Source organism: Lytechinus variegatus, chromosome 11 (assembly GCF_018143015.1).
Source record: "Lytechinus variegatus isolate NC3 chromosome 11, Lvar_3.0, whole genome shotgun sequence".
Lineage (NCBI taxonomy): Eukaryota > Metazoa > Echinodermata > Echinoidea > Temnopleuroida > Toxopneustidae > Lytechinus > Lytechinus variegatus.
In genome coordinates, this window is record NC_054750.1 from 9,213,728 (window position 1) to 9,231,163 (window position 17,436).

General features: G+C 37.1%; 1 protein-coding gene across 1 annotated transcript in view; it reads left to right on the forward strand.

The window, feature by feature from the left end:
• LOC121424198 overlaps positions 1 to 17,436 on the forward strand; it is a 71,150-nt gene that overhangs the window by 43,909 nt on the left and 9,805 nt on the right. Inside the window, exons 10-18 of the mRNA XM_041619808.1 lie at positions 2,098 to 2,237; positions 3,500 to 3,817; positions 4,763 to 5,044; positions 6,327 to 6,461; positions 6,764 to 6,913; positions 7,605 to 7,747; positions 13,693 to 13,724; positions 16,215 to 16,285; positions 16,841 to 17,115. Coding sequence (XP_041475742.1) covers positions 2,098 to 2,237; positions 3,500 to 3,817; positions 4,763 to 5,044; positions 6,327 to 6,461; positions 6,764 to 6,913; positions 7,605 to 7,747; positions 13,693 to 13,724; positions 16,215 to 16,285; positions 16,841 to 17,115 — 1,546 coding nt within the window. The remainder of the gene's footprint in view (positions 1 to 2,097; positions 2,238 to 3,499; positions 3,818 to 4,762; positions 5,045 to 6,326; positions 6,462 to 6,763; positions 6,914 to 7,604; positions 7,748 to 13,692; positions 13,725 to 16,214; positions 16,286 to 16,840; positions 17,116 to 17,436) is intronic.

Here is a 17,436-nt window from a genome sequence, read left to right on the forward strand (position 1 = left end):
ATAAGGAATGACGGTAAGCCCGATGGCGCACGAGAAGCCACACAGTTTGTAACTTGTGCTAGTCTTAATTTGTCCGAATCTGCATTTTATCATCGTGCATTAAGAAGAAAAAAGATACTGCCAGTCGGCTTAGATTTAAGAGAGAAGTTGTATACATCATGCTCAATAAACAGATCACTTTGTACATGGTCCAGACAATTTTTGTCATTTTTTCTTTCGTACGAGTTTAGAATAGGCTTACTTGTAAAAAAACACAAATTGAATTTTCCAAAAAAATTATGTAAGTACAGTACACTGCAATAATGAAGGAATTTTCAAGAATACCATGCATATCAACCACTCCCAAATGTCCTAACTTGTGATTTTAGTGGGAATAATGTTGAAAGATCCCCATCCACAAAAACATTTGTGTCAATCACCCCCCCCCCCCCCCACCAAGAATACCGATCGACACCCATGAGTAAGCGCAAGCTATTGTATTTTATATCATATCATATAATGTTTTATGTTATATTCTATATTATACTGCATAAGATTTGTTCATAACTATATGGAACTTTCTTTTCTTAGGGCATATGTGTTCATCGGTTTTGGTGCTTGAATCGTCTGGTTACACGTAATTCCGAAGGTTCTTTATTCCGAAGGTTCGTTAATCCGAAAATGAAATAAGGTTCGTTGTTCCGGAGGTTCGACAGTCCGAAAAAGAAATAAGGTTAGATAATCATTTAGTTTTCGTACTAACGACCCTTCGAAATTACGAACCTCATTTCTTTTTCGGATTAACGAACCTTCGGAATTACAAACCTCACTTCGTTTTCGGACTAGCGAACCTTCGAAATTACGAACCTCATTTCTTTTTCGGATTAACGAACCTTCGGAATTACGAACCTTCGGAAATACGAACCTTCAGAATAATGAACCTTCGGAATTACGAACCTTCGGAAATACGAACCTTCGGAATAACGAACCTTCGGAATATCCGAACCTTCGGAATAACGAAGCTTCAGAATTACGAATGTATGCGGAATCGTCTGTATGATGAGATAAATAACCCTATTCAAGTGATTGCCCCCTTCTAAAGTCAGAATGTAAACATTTCAAGTCCGTGCTTACATTCGCATTATATTGGTGAGACAAGTCTGTTCTTTGTGAATTCCTGAAAACAGATCTTCAAATGTCCCCTTTTTTTCTGGTCTGAATCTCAAAAAGTTTTGCACCATTTGTGTAGTGAAGGACGTATGGTTTCAATGAATTCAAACAAACAAGCCTTATAATTCATCTCTTCGGGTCTGAATGTAAAAAAAAAATCAGCTAGCGTTTCGCACTCGCAATATATGAAATACACATAAGTTCCTGATTACAATGACTACAAAAGTGCTTCTTATGTTTTAGATGTAATTCTAAAAAAAGAAAAAAAATCAGCACTCGCTTTGTGCTCACATTAGATGACTATATGGTGAGATATGTATCTGTATATGATCTTCACGAATTCCCAGTAATACCCATAAAAGTATCCTTATTTGGGGTCAATATATATAATAATAATAACAATAATAATAGTACTACTAATAATAATGATGATGATAATAAAAATAGTAATAATAATAATAATTTGTAAAGCGCAATCTATCTAGAAACAATCTATTCCGATGTGTATTTTGAAACTAAATTACCCTTGCTTAAGCTCGAGCTGCCTTTACCTGGGTCGTGTGCAGCACAGTGTGGATAGATTCCTTGCTAGGAATGCACGCCATGGCTAGGATTCGAACCCACGACCGTTGAAAGGCGACAGTCAGAGCCACTAGATCACGATGCATCCTTACATACAAACATTTCAGCGCGCGCTTCGCGCTGGCATTGTTTGTTGATTGAAGCTGGTGCGTAGGCCTATCATAATTACAAAAAGTTGCTTACAACGTCCCATATTTAGGTCTTCGTGCTCACGTTATCATTTGGACAGTTATCCTTTTAATCGTACAGTCCTTAAAATGTCTCCTATGAGGTCAGTGTAAAATTGCTGCTGGTGCCCCCAAATGCCCTGATCCACGGCTCGCCATTGGTATTATAACTTAGGTGGGTTTTTTATCATTTCTGCAGATTCTCTAAATGGCATAGCGATAACCCAGATAACCTTCACGGGTGGGAACATTGTGTTGAATATAATTATGACCAAGGAGAAGGTTGGAATGACCTTCCCTGCGGGCGTCTACGAAAGTTTATCTGCGAGAAAAAAAAAGGTACTCAACTTGACTCTTTCATTTTGTTTTGTTCCCCGTTTCATTTCGTCCAAGGTAGTATTACGAATTCATTCTTCACCATGTGATTACAAATACAAGTCAGTGAATGCATTGATACACCCACTGATCGTCTTCATGACATCAACCTTTCGGAAAGTTCAATTTTTTGTCTTAACTAGTCAAGAAATAACAAAGTTCTGGCTATTTAAAATAAGGCTTGAATTTCAATAATTTCATAAAAAGAAGTTTTACAGGCTAGCGTTTAAACTCACTCGACATTCCGTTTTGTTGACGATCAGCTATGCATTAAGTCTTTTATTCACCGTGCGATAGCTTCTGTGGGAAAACATGTCTATTTAATTAGATTATGGAAATACAAGCATTATTTCGAGGGAACATAATTTTTTTATTTCTTGACCATTTTTTGTGATTAAGGTATCAATTAAAAGAGTAGATATTGAACCTCTTAGGCATGTGATTTTCTTTTTGAAATGCGGATACCCCCGCCAAATGAGTTTTTGGTATCCTTTCTTCAAATTGTTTTTGCCCACTCATGCGTGAATGAGGAATAATATAAGTAATATCAGTAAAAGAAGAGATTTTAAGCTTTAAATTGATAGGTCATTTGTCTATTTTATTTATGATTAAGTTATGATGAATCATCGGTAAATCTCGGTATCGTTTTTTTATGGGACGCACTGTATATCACAAAAAGGAAAAATGAAAATGGATATTAGGTTTTTACAGTCAAGGTCATAAGTTATAAATTATTATTATTAATAGGTCATTCTGAACGTGTAGGTGGAGGAATGACTGTATGTGCCCGTTGATTTATGTAATTGTGCAAACTTTACCAGTTCTTTTCTTTGTATTTTTTTAAATTTATTTTCATAGTTTGCTTTTCTATCATTTCTTTGATTTTTCATTTTATGGAATTTGAAAAATCTTTGAAAATTGATTTTGAGTTTACACATACCAATTTTATTTGGGTGCCTAGTTTATGGTTAACACAGCATATTCGATCATTGTAAAATCTGATGGACCGTTTCATGAAAGTTGTCAGTACTGGCAAACCAACAGTTAGTATGTATACGTTAACATATCTAAATTCAGCCAATCAAAGCCATGGATCGTTTTGTCAGATAACTTGTCACAAGACTGCTAGTATGAATTGATTGCCATTAAAGATGTATGACATTAAAAACAAATACGTTGTACGACTAAACGTTATATCTAGCTTTTCATTCTTTACCTATGGGCAGTACCGCCTCTACATCTTCTTGTCATGACTGCATCACCTTTTGGGAGCATCGGGACGGCTCCAAGTTTCTCTTGCATTCTTTCACCTGACAACGCAAATGATACAATAACGTACACTGAGAGAGTAGTACAACCAAGCCTTACTACTGAAGGATATTCACTTGAGGTACCGGGGACGAACACATCTCGAGTTGGCGGCTTTATACAAGAGCTACCTGATGACATGACGTCTGTAGGCGTTTATAGATGCACTAGTACTAGTACCTCTCCAATCACCGGTACTTCAACATCAGCAGATGTTACAATACTCTCACATGAAAGTACGTATAATTTTCAAGTGTTCAATGTGTGATAACGTATCCCATGCAGAAAAATAAAATTTAATAGCCATTACAAGTTCCTATCCCCCGCGGGCAACTTCCATTCACGAGTGGATACCATGCGCGACATGAGATCTCGAAAAGTATCCTAAACACGTATTTTCCATATTCTGAAAATGTACCCCTTAACAAGTATTGGCGTTTGAAACCCTACCCTTAACAAGTATTGGAAACAAAACGATACGATTGGCAAGTATTCCCTGAATTTAACCCTTAAACAAGTACAGCGATATTTCAATATTATGCCACGGACGTCGATCGTCGGTTTACCTTTACCGACATCATTTGGGTTTAGTAAAGCCGAACTCATGAACTCGCGCAAATCTTACTCTAAACACGTAATGTTGACTCCTGGTATGCCTGGGGCAAAAAGTACATTCTTTAAATAAACATTTTTAGTCTTGATTTTGTATACCCTCGCAGATTTGACCCTAAACACGTAGCTTTCATAGCGAAATAGATACACCTTTTTCCATTATTTTAGTGTCTTAACACCCTTATTACGTTACGCGTGTTTTTTTTTTTGGTCGCGCATGGTATCCACTCGTCAATGTAAGTGCCCCCCCCCCCCCCCGTCCTATCCTCGGTAATTCCCCATGCAGGTGAATGTTTCATATAGCTGTTCGTAAGTTAAGATAGACTTAAGAACGACTGGTGATCTTTTCTGCTGGTAAATGTTATACACCAAAATGTTCATTGGCGATGGGTTAGCGCGTATTAAAGGTTCACCAGTCGTTCTTAAAGTCGCTCTTGACTTACGAGCAACTTTATGAAACACCCATCAGGTATCTAACTTATTTTTATGTACATTTATAAAGTAGGATTCATTGTCCTCATCAATGTCATTGCTTCCGCTTCATAGATGATTATTTTATTCTGTTCCAGGACATTTTCAACCAAGAGACGGTCGCCTTACCAAAACAATTTATCCAGGTGACGACATCACGCTCTCAGTGTCTACCACTGATAGGTATTCAGCAGGGCCGGATGAAATCCGTTGGAGCACTTTCTCAAACTTTGCTGAAGGATCTTTGTCTCCAGAGGGAGATGGAAATCTGACCTATACTATTCATTCAGCAACTAAGAAGAATTCAGATATCTACGGAACATTCCAAAATAATACAGTGAACAACCGTCTCTACAGCTTGATTCGTGTCATAGTTAGTGGTGAGAACTTTAATAATATTCTTTCTCTTGTATACGGTAGAATACATAAAAACAACTAAATGCGAACCTATTCTTAAAAAAAAACATGTATTACATGTTTCTGTAATCTGATGTAGAAGACGGGCATGCTTTGGATATTTTATCGAGAAGTGTCTCGTATTTCCCAGTTTGTGCTAAAATATGTATAAAATATGCAATGCCTTAACAAGATCGAAATCCCAGTCTATGATTTTCTTTGATAATGAAACCGTGAAGTGTGCATAATTTTTATCTTAATATTTTGTCGGTTCATTCATATTCGTTCGTCTCTTCAAATTAACTTTAGTTCTTCATTGTTCAATTTATTTTCTTTATTAAACTTAATTGGTAAATGAATTGGATCACCCTCCGGAGGGATGTTATGCTGGTTATTCAGTAAACAAAACATTTTTGAAATTCAGGGAACAATACGTAATATACATGCAGGCCGTTAGCGAGGCATGTTGTGAATAATTTCATTATACAGTGCGTCCCAGAAAAAACGAAACCGAGATTTAGCGATGATTTATCATAACTTAATCATAAATAAAATAGACAAATGACCTATCAATGTAAAGCTTAGAATCTCCTCTTTCATCTGGTATTACTTAGATTATTCCTCATTCACGCATGAGTGAGTAAAAACAATTCGAAGAGAGGATGCCAAAAACTCACTTGGCGGGGGGTATCTGAATTTCAAAAAGAAAATCACATGACTAACAAGTTCAATATCTGCTCTTTTCTTTGATACCTCAATCACAGAAAATGGTCGCGAATTAAAAAAGTTATGATCCCTCAAAATAATGCTTGTATTTCCCTAATTTCATTAAATAAACTTGTTTTCACCGGTTTCCCACAGAAGCTATCGCACGTTAACAAAAGACTTCATGCATGGCTGATCGTTAACAAAACGGAGTGTCGAGTGAGTTTGAACGCTAGCCTGTAAAACCTCTTCATTTCTGAAATTATTGAAATTCAAGCCTTATTTCAAATAACCAGAACTTTGTTATTTCTTGACCATTTTCTGTAATTGAGGTATCAAATTAAAGAGCAGATATTGAACTTTTTAAAAATGTGGTTTTCTTTTTAAAACACAGATACGGCCCGCCATGTGACTTTTTGGTATCCCCTTTTCAAATTGTTTTTGCTCACTCATGCGTGAATGAGAAATAATCTAATTTTATTTATGATTAAGTCATGATAAATCATCACTAAATCTCGGTTTCGTTTTTTCTGGGACGCACTGTACATACTCTTAATAAAGATTGTCCCCGTGGCCGATGGAACCTACCGTTATGTGATCGTTTGTGTGATAACTGCTACAATGGAGGAATCTGTCATCCTCAATCAGGAGCGTGTATCTGTCCTCCAGGATTCAGGGGCAAGAATTGCCTCACCGGTGAGTGATTCCTTTTGATTTCTTATATAGGAGTATCGAGCATTCTAATCTGCCAAACGGTTTAAATTTACCCTTCTGTATATTTGTCGATTGGATTGGGGCAGAAGTGTACCGCTATATTACTCGCAAAGAAAGATTCTTGCATTCAACAGTAAGTTTGATTATTAAAAACAAGATTATTTATTTGGATTGATAAGATCTATGCACAGCAAGCGGAATAAAACGGAAAAACGGAAATGGTAAGTGTAGAATGTATTCTTAAACATAATTGCCCTTTTTAACGAATACTTGTTATTGACCAGCATGCGGCAAGCATCGTTTTGGATGGGAGTGTGAACTCGAATGTGGTCCTGGGAACGTTCTGGATGCTTGCAGCGGAAGTCAAATCTGTCTACCCGATCCCTACGGATGCAACTGTCTCTCTGGTTATACAGGAATATACTGCGATGAACGTAAGAATAATCACATAATATCAGTAAGCCTATTATATGAACTATATGTTTTAATTCAAATTGATCACTTCCTTTTTTTGTAGTTGTCAAGTAGATTGATACGTTGATTTATTCCAGCAGTTCTACAATTCACTATCAACATCAGTTCTTTGTTTCGTCAGTTAAGAAGGTTACCTGAATTTGTTTTTGTTTTTTTATTCGACTGCAGACATTTAATATGCGTACATGTTGGTGTTCTGTGTGGGATGAGGGTGTACGTGTGTGTGAGTGTGTTAGGGTGAGCGCGTGTGTGTTCATGTTTATATCCAAGAGGGAATGCAGATGAGACATAAATTTAGTATTACCAACGCCTATTTGGGTAATGCCATCACTTTGTGTTATCTCGTCCGGTTGTGAATGCAGTTGCATAATCCGACCATTGGAGAAAATGGTCCCCTAAATTTCCTAAAAGGTCAGGTTCAGTTTACCCGACGCCTTGTGAAAATTGTCAGACCAGTGACCCGTTGCAGAAACAGTTGCAATCAAACGCATCTCTAAAAATCATGCGCAACTTCATTTTCAACCAATCAACAGCGCGCATTTTGGACTCGCGATTGATTTTTTTTTATTTGTGTTTAAACGCAACTCTTTCTGCAACAGGCCCCAGAAAAGTCAAACTAATGTTATTTCATTGTCATAAATTTCCCCTCAGAATGTAGCCCTGGTAAGTATGGCGTTGACTGTCTTCAAGATTGTCACTGTGATGGAGGGAAACCATGCGATGCTTTCACTGGAAGATGTGAAGAAAGTAAGACAATACTCTATCATAAGCGTAGATTCAGATTGTTATTTGGAGTCTTTTAGCATTCGGCCCTATGCGAATTTTCATGAATTCTACTTCTAATCAGAACGAATTCAAGTATGATTCCCTCAGGTCAGTACCCGACATACACTAAATCTTAATTCTCTCTTTTCTAGCTTCACTCCTTAAAATAGTTATCATTTTGACTCAATTACTTAAAAGAGTGTACTCGAATAACTCTACAACTTCATAATGTAAGCTTATCACAATGCACAGGTCCCTTTTCACACCAGGTGGGTGCTTCATAAGGCTGTCCGTAAGGTACAAATGACTTTACGCACGACTGGTTATCCTTTCTTAAGCTATGTGATATCTCTATGTTGAGTTATTACATAAAAACATGTTCCAGTCGTTCGAAAAAGTCGTTCGTAACCTTACGAACAGCTTTATGAGATACCCACCTGGCAGTGTTGTAGTGCCTTGATGCTCGGCCTTGGCCTTAAGGCGCCTTAAGGCCTATTTTTTCAAAGCCTTGGCCTTGAACATTCAAGCCTTGGCCTTGAGAGGGCCTTGGCCTTGGCCTTGAGGATTTTGAGCCTTGAAATTTCAAGGCATTTTCAAGGCATTTTCAAGGCTTTTTCAAGGCATTTTGTATTTTGTACTTTCATTTGTTTTATAAAAGTAATTATAAATGTTTCAATTGTTCTGTATATCTAATGACACTAAATACTACCAGTCAGCAGCAGCAGAAGCAGTAAGTGTACTTAGCAGTGCCATCAATTGCAATTATCATCACATAATTATGTAACAAAGAGAAGTGATGAAAATTAATATTATTTATTGGTAATATGATGTAATCATGACTAATAAGGATAATGACAATATCAATAATAATGATAATAATTATGATAAGGATTATAGTCAGTGGCGTAACTACAGGGGAGGGGCATGGGGGCACGTGCCCCCCCCCCCCCCAATCGGCTGACTAAAAAAGGAGGAAAAGAGGGAGAAAGGAAGAGAAACGTAGTGGGAAAGAAAACATTAATGTTCATTATTATGTTATGTTACATTACATAAGAAACTTTTTTTTCATATAAATGAAACATAATGGGCTCAGGGCATATATGTCTTCATTGTTCCTGGTTCTCCCATTGTCTGTTTACCGAGATATATAATCCTGTTATACTAAAACCTCCCGTTTTCAAGTCAATATACACCAAACTACCAAATATATTTCCTCGCACTTCGAGTTATTCTTTTACATGTACAATAGTATGCTTCTTTTTCATGAATACTTTAAATGACTGTCCCATTTTAAGGTCTTAATATAAAACATTTCCTGTCCGTGCTTACGTTCGCAGTAGTGGATTGGTGAAAGATGTCTGCTCTCCATCAATTCCTAGAATGAGTCCTTAAAATGTCCCTTTTTTGTTTTCTGATCTGAATATCAAAATTTTCAGCTCGCGCTTCGCGCTCGCATCATTTGGTTAGTGAACTACGTCGTAAGGTCTTCTTGAATTCCTACAAACAAGCCTTAAAATGCCCCTCTTCAGGTCTGAATTTCCTAAATTTTCAGCTCGCGCTTCGCGCTCGCAAGATTTGATTAGTGAGATGGGTATGTTAATCATGATTACAAGTGCTTTATGTGCATGTTTAGATGTAATTCTAACAAAATCAGCAAGCGCTTATTGGCACTCCCATTAAATGACTATGGTGAGATGTGTATAATCTTAATAGATAAAAGATTCCTAAAATATAGTCCTTAAAATCTTCCTGTTTGGGGTCAATATTTACAAAAATTTCAGCTCGCGCTTCGCGCTCGCATTCTTTAGCGAGACAGGTACGTATCATGATTACAAAAGATTGATTGTAATGTCCCTTTTTAGGTTTGAATATCAAAAATTTTAAGCTCGCGCTTCGCGCTCGCATTATTTGACTAGTGAGATACATGCCCGTTTATTGGCACTGTCCTTATAAAAATATCTCTATTAGGTCAGTATACCTGGCAACTGGGCGCGCTTCGCAAGCTCACTAGGCAGTTCCAAGTTTTTGCTGGTGCCCCCCAATGTCGTGACCCACGGTATGCCACTGATAATAGTGATTTTATGACAGGAATAATTCTGACAGATCTGACTGCAATTTTGACAACAATTTTCATACTTTAAAAATAGCTTACTCTAAAGAATGATAACAAGGTTGATTTCTATTCCATTAGGTTTTCCTTGTATTATTTTCTTTGACCAACAAGAATGTTTTAAGTCTTAATGATATTCTGAAAAGATTCGGTAAACTTGAACACAAACTTAAATTTAGTCATTTCCAAATGGGCTATGGCATCAATGGCATGATGAGCCAAAAAAAATTTGAGGGACCAAGCATGGCATACAGAGCAAAATTTTAGGTTTCAAAATCAACAAATTTTTGGATTGTGCTTGCATAAATTATTAAGTAAGGTTCGCATTCAATTTACAAAAAAAAAATGCTTAGAATGTCTAGTTTTTAGGTCGGAATATTACAAATTTTTGAGCTCGCGCTTTGCGCTCGCATTATTTGATTGGTGAGTTATGTATCCTATTTATGAGTCACTAAATGCAGTCCAGAACAGCTTCCTTTTGTGGTCAGTAAAAAATTCAGCTCGCGTTAATTTGTTTAGTAAGATGCACACCTTTTTCATGATTACAAAAACAGCTCGAAATATTTAAATTTCATTTCTTATTACATCTTATTACAACATCTCGCAAGGATGCCCTTTTAACAGTGATTAGCACCATAATTGACCCAAAATCGAGTTTTACAACTTCAAAATTGATTTTTTTTTTCAAAACCACTTTCTCGCTATGCTTTCTATAGCGGGAAATTAAAGCCTAAATCAAAATATGTGTCTTATCAATTAGAAATCACTTAAAAAGCTTTGCTGAACTGCACCAAAATTCTCATTTTGACTTTGTAAGTGCATTTTTGGCTTTGACCTCCCCCCCAAAAAAAAAAAAAACATTCTGCCTCCCCTGTACCAGGTAGAGGAGAAAGACATATGTTGAGAATGGGCATGCGAGGATCAGATCACCTTGGTAATAATAATTATTGCAATGTGAATCGCCTAGAACAATAATTAAATGTTTTTATGTCTAAATCTACATGATCTATCATGAAATTATTTTCGTTTTAAATGTACAAGGGTAACAAATTTTGCTCACTCACACCTTTTATACATTCGGTCCTGTGTGTCATGTATGCCGCCTAAGCATTGTTGTCTAATTTTTTTTCTCCATATATTTTTATTGAAATGCCTTGGCCTTGGCCTTGGCCTTGAGGTTTTCAGGCCTTGGCCTTGGCCTTGGGTTTCCATGCCTTGGCCTCAGCCTTGGTTACTGAAGCCTTGGCCTTGGGTATTCAAGCCTTGGCCTTGGAGGTTTGAGCCTTGACTACAACACTTTATGAGATAGCCACCTGGGGATGTCACTTCACATCGGGCCAAACTTGCGCCTCGATCCACAGACTTTAACAAATCAAAATATCCTCGACAATATTCATGCAGTGGTCCTTTTTTGTTTTATACCATGCCTCGCATCAAGGCACAACGACATACACACTACATGTCTTACAATAAGTTACACAATATAAAAGTGGTTAGTGGTGTCGTACACCGGACTTATGGATTCAAACCGTTAAGATATACACTGATGTGGGTTTTTTTTTAGAAATTAGATCTGTACTATTTAAATCCACCCAGAGTTTGACTGCTCACTCACCACCTTTAAGGGAAAGTTCACCCTGCAAAAAAATTATTGTGACAATAGCAGAAGACAAATAAACATTAGTGATGATTTGTGGAAAATCCATCAAAGATTTACAGTTATTAACATGATTAAAAGTTTAATTTTCTTACTTGTGACGAATAGATTTCTCTCAAATCTTCAATAATATTTGTAATTGTTTTGTCAGCTATAGGCCGCAAACCTTTCAATTAATATATATATGATATTTCAAATAATCAATTCACAACGTATTGCCAGTGCGGTATGCATATACTGCTTTATATGCGGAGTGATGCAATGGGGACATGAGCAGGGGGCGCGTTTCCGTTTTACACCCTGGCGAAGGCATTTTCCGGAAAAGTAGCCAAAAAGCGACTAGTGAAGAGTCTACACATGTACATGTACACGTCGCTGGTTGCATGCAGCGTGCGACACAGGCGAGTCCACCACCGCATGCAATTTGCACAGTTACTGATCAGAGCACAGAGTTCATCGGCACTTCATGTACAGAGAGAGCGGCAGTCAGGAGTGAAATCCGAACATGCTTTTGCAGTCGCGTTGTTTATGATATTTTTTTTCTAAAAATAAATTATTAACTAAATGAATAGAATGACAGACAAAATCAAAATAAACAGATATTAATAATGGAAAGACAAATTGAAGTTTGATGGATTGATACGACTTAGAAGCTGCCGAAAGATAGATATTGAAGACTGATAAATAGATATAGACATATAGATAGATAGATAGATAGATAGAAATAGAGAAAGAGAGAGAGAGAGAGGTGGATAGATAGATAGAAAGAGAGAGAAAGAGGGAGAGATGGATGGATAGATAGATAAATAGAGAGAGGGGGAGAGACAGAGGGGGAGAGAGAGAAAGAGAGAGAGGATAGAGAGATGTTATAGATAGAAATATGGACGGACAATTAAAGAGAAAGAGAGAAAAAAGACAGACAGATGCTAGAGGAGAGAGATAGAGAATTTGAGAGACAGATAGATAGATGTTAGATAGATAGAAAGATAAAGAATGAGAGAGACAGAGAAGATAGACAAATTAACAGATAGATAAGTTAAAAAAATAGATAAATAGATAGAGAGAAAAAGAGAAAGACAGGCAGATTGATAGATAGATAGATAGATAGAGATATTAAATAGATAATTAAAGAATGAGAGAGACAGAGAAGATTATTAACAGATAGATACTCTAGTTAAAAAATAGATAAATAATAGAGAAAGACAGACAGATGGATTGATAGATGGATAGAGAGATAGATAGAGAATTTGAGAGATAGATAGATGTCAGTTATAGATCAAGAATGAGAGAGAAAAGCGACAAATTAACAGATAGATACTGTAGTTACATAGACAAATACGGGTCGTGTGGTCCAGTGGTTAGAGCATTGGACTCATAATCGTAAGGTTGTGAGTTCGAATCCCAACTCTGCCATTGTCTCCACTTTGATAAAAAGGCCCGAGAGTGATATCTGGCGTCTATAACGTCAGCCACTATGACTGATTAGCCTAGACGTAAAATGTTTCATAGGTAATTGGTTTTATACCAGCTTGGCGTTTACCAGCAAAATGCTGTCCTGCCGAGTTCCTACGGGAGTTACAACAAACAGAAACAAACAAACAGAAATAGAGAAAGACAGACAGATGGATGGCCCGATAGATAGAGAATTTGAGATAGATGTTAGATAAAGAATGAGAGAGACAGAGAAGATTATTAGATATATAGATACTGCAGTTACATAGATAGATAGAGAATTTGAGAGATAGATGTATAGACAGATAGAGAGAAAGACAGACATCAGCAAATCGGCAAGGCAAATGATCAAGGCAAACATTCGTATTGAACCTGGAAAGTATAAGCTCAGCTGCATTTGAAAGTTCTGCGGATAACTTCGGTGCGGACTTTGGATCGCGCGCCCAGCTGATAATGTAAACAAACGTAGACGTAGACTCTTCACTAGTCGCTTTTTGGCTACTTTTCCGGAAAATGCCTTCGCCAGGGTGTAAAACGGAAACGCGGGGGCCGCGCAACGGTTTTCAAAATGGGGGGCCGGGGGGCTGACCATAATAAAAATCACAATCCTATGGTCATTTTCACGTTTTTGTACACAGATTTTGGAGAAAAAAAAGTGGGGGCCCCCCACCGGTTTCGCGGCCCCTGATGAGTAGACACAACAGGATGAAACATAACATTATACCTCCATTATGTCACACTCTTCTCTTCAACAGAATCCCCCTTTGGTCTTATCGTTGGTGGCGCTGTAGGTGGAATAATCATCTTTCTGTTAATTGTTGGCCTGGTAATCATAATATTCAAAAGGAGAAGGTAATTAGTGCCTCTCGTCGGTTCTAACTCCTCTCAATTATTGATTGTCAGGCATCGTCACCATAAAACAGATTAGATAAGATGTCAAGACTAACGATGTCCCTACACCCTAACGTAACATACCAATCACTGCCGAAAAAATTTCAATCAAGATATGAAAGGGGGCTCTGCAAATTTGACCAAATGTATTTACCCGATTTGAGTAAATGTTAATCGGAGTGGTCGGTTTGGTTTAGGATCACAGTGGTCACTCTCTTCGAATACATGATGGAATTCTCGAAGAAATTTGGTCCATCCGTGTGTTGTTTATGCCGTAAACAATACCAGTAGTTATTTGTACTAGTGGTTGGGGTACGACAAATGGAAGGATTAATATATTGATGTGCGATTGATTGTGATCTTGAAAGGGGGAAGTTACCCACATGAAAGAATGACTTTGTATAAAAATGCAACCCAAGGAAAAAAATCTGATATAACTAAGAAAGTCGAGACTACAATTTTTGCTTATTTTCATGAAAGGGTTAAATGCACAATATGCGAATGAGAGTCAATGTGTGTGGGTGGCTGTAAAGTTAACTTGTGTAAGACGTGTATCAATCATTCAATGACATCATGCACCACTTATCTTGTATGTTGTATGGAATACACTCTAAAAATCGAAGAGCTACGAATAGCTAATTTATCTCTTAAAGGGCTTGTATATCGACCAGTGGCGTAGCTAGGTTTTTTTTCCCGGGGCACTGGGGGTCCTTGCTTTCTCAGGGGTGCATCGGCCATTTTTCCGGTGTGTGTATGTGTCCACAAGGGCGGATCCGACTTTCGCCAATAGGGGACGGGGCCCGAAATTATCTTCACCTATATCAGTCACTTGTTTGTTTTATTCTTATAAAACAACAAACATAAAATAATCTCATAAGCCTTATAAAAAGTGCGAGCGCGAAGCGCGAGCGATTTTTTTTTATTTTAATGTATTTTTTCCTGAAATTTAATTTTCTGGACAATGTTATGTGTGATCCTGAACAAGATTCGTATGTACCCCCAAGCGCAAACAGAAATTTCAGTTATCAACTGTTCTAGCATTATCGAAAAGGGACCTGTTAAGGAGTGCTTACAGTTACCCACGAAGACGGTATACATTTCAATAATGCGAGCGCGAAGCGCGAGCAAATTTTTTTGACATTCCGACAAAAAATGGTCATTCTATGCAATTCTTGTATTAATTAATGGGATAGGTATGTAACTAAACAATTGATGCGAGCGCAAAGCGCGAGAGGAAGAAAATTGAGATTTTAGACCTAAAATCGGGACACTCTATTCATATTTTGTAAGTCATAAATAGGATATAGTCGATTGGGTATCATTAATAATGCGATCGTGAAGCGTGAGCAGACAATTATTGATATTTTGATGTAAAACTGGATAATTTAAGTACATTTTAAATAAAGAACATGCAAGCTATCGCGCATGTTTTATATCAAGACCTAAAATCTAGGCAATCTGAACACATTTGTTTAATGGAACATTATGGAATACACGTAGACAATATGAACTTGGCAAATCAAACAATGTGACCACGCAGCGTGAGCTTAAAATGCTGATATGTAGACCATAAAACACACATTTTACAGAGCACTTAAATTTGTAAATGAAAAAAAAATAATGAAAGCTCGATGTCCCAGCTAAAAAAGGTTTTGCATATTGACTTCAAAACTTGCTCCACATCAGCCTATTGAGCATAGGAATGATATGATATGAATATAGATATGAATCCCATCGAACAGGCAATTATGGCGCGAAGCGCCAGCAAAAATTTTATATAGTAACATGAAAAGATTTTTGTTTAATTGCAAATCTTCCCATCACATTATTTCATTCACTCGTCTTCCTCCTCTTATTGTCCTCTTCTTTTTTCTTCTTTCTTTCTTCTTCTTTTTCTTTCTTCTTTCTCCCTTTTTTCTTTTCTTTTTTTTTGCTCTGCTAATTTTTTCCGGGGGGCACACCAAATCTCAGGGGGTGGTGGTGCCCCCCCCCCAGTGGTGCCCCCCAGGCCCCCCCCCCGTAGCTACGCCACTGATATCGACTGCGATTCGGAGTGCTAATTTTTCTAGTTCAATTTTGAACAATATACACGCTCTTTAAGAGCTAAATTATGCTATATGGTAATGAGGACAGACTTTCAATATCTTTCATTTACAATAGCTTTTGTGAAATTACCCAAAAATCTAAAAAAAAATTTGTTGCATCGGATATTTATGAAGCTTTAGTATTGATCTTGTTTGAATTTTCTCCTTTAACGCATGTCAACTTTTGAGGTTGAACGTCACCTTTAATCACCATTTACATCCATAATTACCATTACTCGTAATACACCTGCTATTGATCATTTTCACAATCCATTTTTCTTTTCTTGTGAATTTTAACTTAGAAATCGATCCGACGCAGTTTCCAAACCTGTGACTTGCAACACCGATGGATTCATTAAGAGCATTTCCACTGGTATGGTAACGCCAGATCATTCTTATCGAAATAAGTTACGAAATAGATATAATTTCTTACTCAGAATCACTCCTAATTCTCCTTTCCGATGTGATTTTATAGGGTCCCTATCCTGAACAGAAATATCAACAGGCTTCCATTGTTTCTCACAGCCATGCCTAAGAGTAGCCACCAAAAAGAACGCATTTAAATGGTTTAGAAGACGTAATATCAGAACCGGGCTTCAGGTTTTGTACTTTTCTGAATTTAAGCTTTTGTAGTTGACTGTCCTCCTGCTCTTGGTAACTTCTTTTGAGGAGGCAACTAAACACAATACAATTTGATTGTGATGAGTGTTGTCGACCTGGGGGAGCATTTCGTGAAAGGACTTGTCAGATGTTTTATCCGACGACAAATCCTGTTTTACAAGACAGTAACCAAGGAAATGATGCTCAGCCAATCAGATCAAGTAAAGTTGTCAAACGAAAATATTGATGAAAGGTTTTCCTGATAACAACCTTTGAGTGAACCTTCCAAATAAAGCACTATATTTTTCATTTCAACCGCATTCTAAAGATAAAAACAGAGAGGCAAAAGATCAATTCCCGCAGTATGGAGATCCAGGACCTAGTCAATCAATGAAACCTTCAGAGCAAACCCCTTTAGTGGACCTACCAACTCCTCGAGAAGGTTTAGATGAGGATTACCATGATTACGAAGTAATAAGAACTGCAGTAGAGGAATCTGTAAAGGACAAGCCAGAAGATCGCCGTTTCCCAGTACCTGTCTCAGAGTTTATCACCTTTGTTGAGAGCAATAGGCTCACTGACATGTTCTCTGAGGAGTTCCTCGTGAGTAATATACTAATAGTAGTAATATCGTATCCCAACAAACATTAATTTCATTCCTTGAACAGTTTACAGAAGGTAAGAGTATGGAAATTATATTCATTAAAATCCATTTAAAATCCATCTAAAATTAGGGTATTCTTTTTCAAGGACCCCCAACGCAAAATACTATTTGGTGATAGGGTGTTTTATCTACATACGAGTGTTTAATAAAGAAAGAAAACAAATGAATAGATAAAAAGATAATCAAGTGAATGAATGAATAAATAAATAAATTTGAATGAATTAATTGATAAATCTAAAATGTTTATTTCCCTCTATATT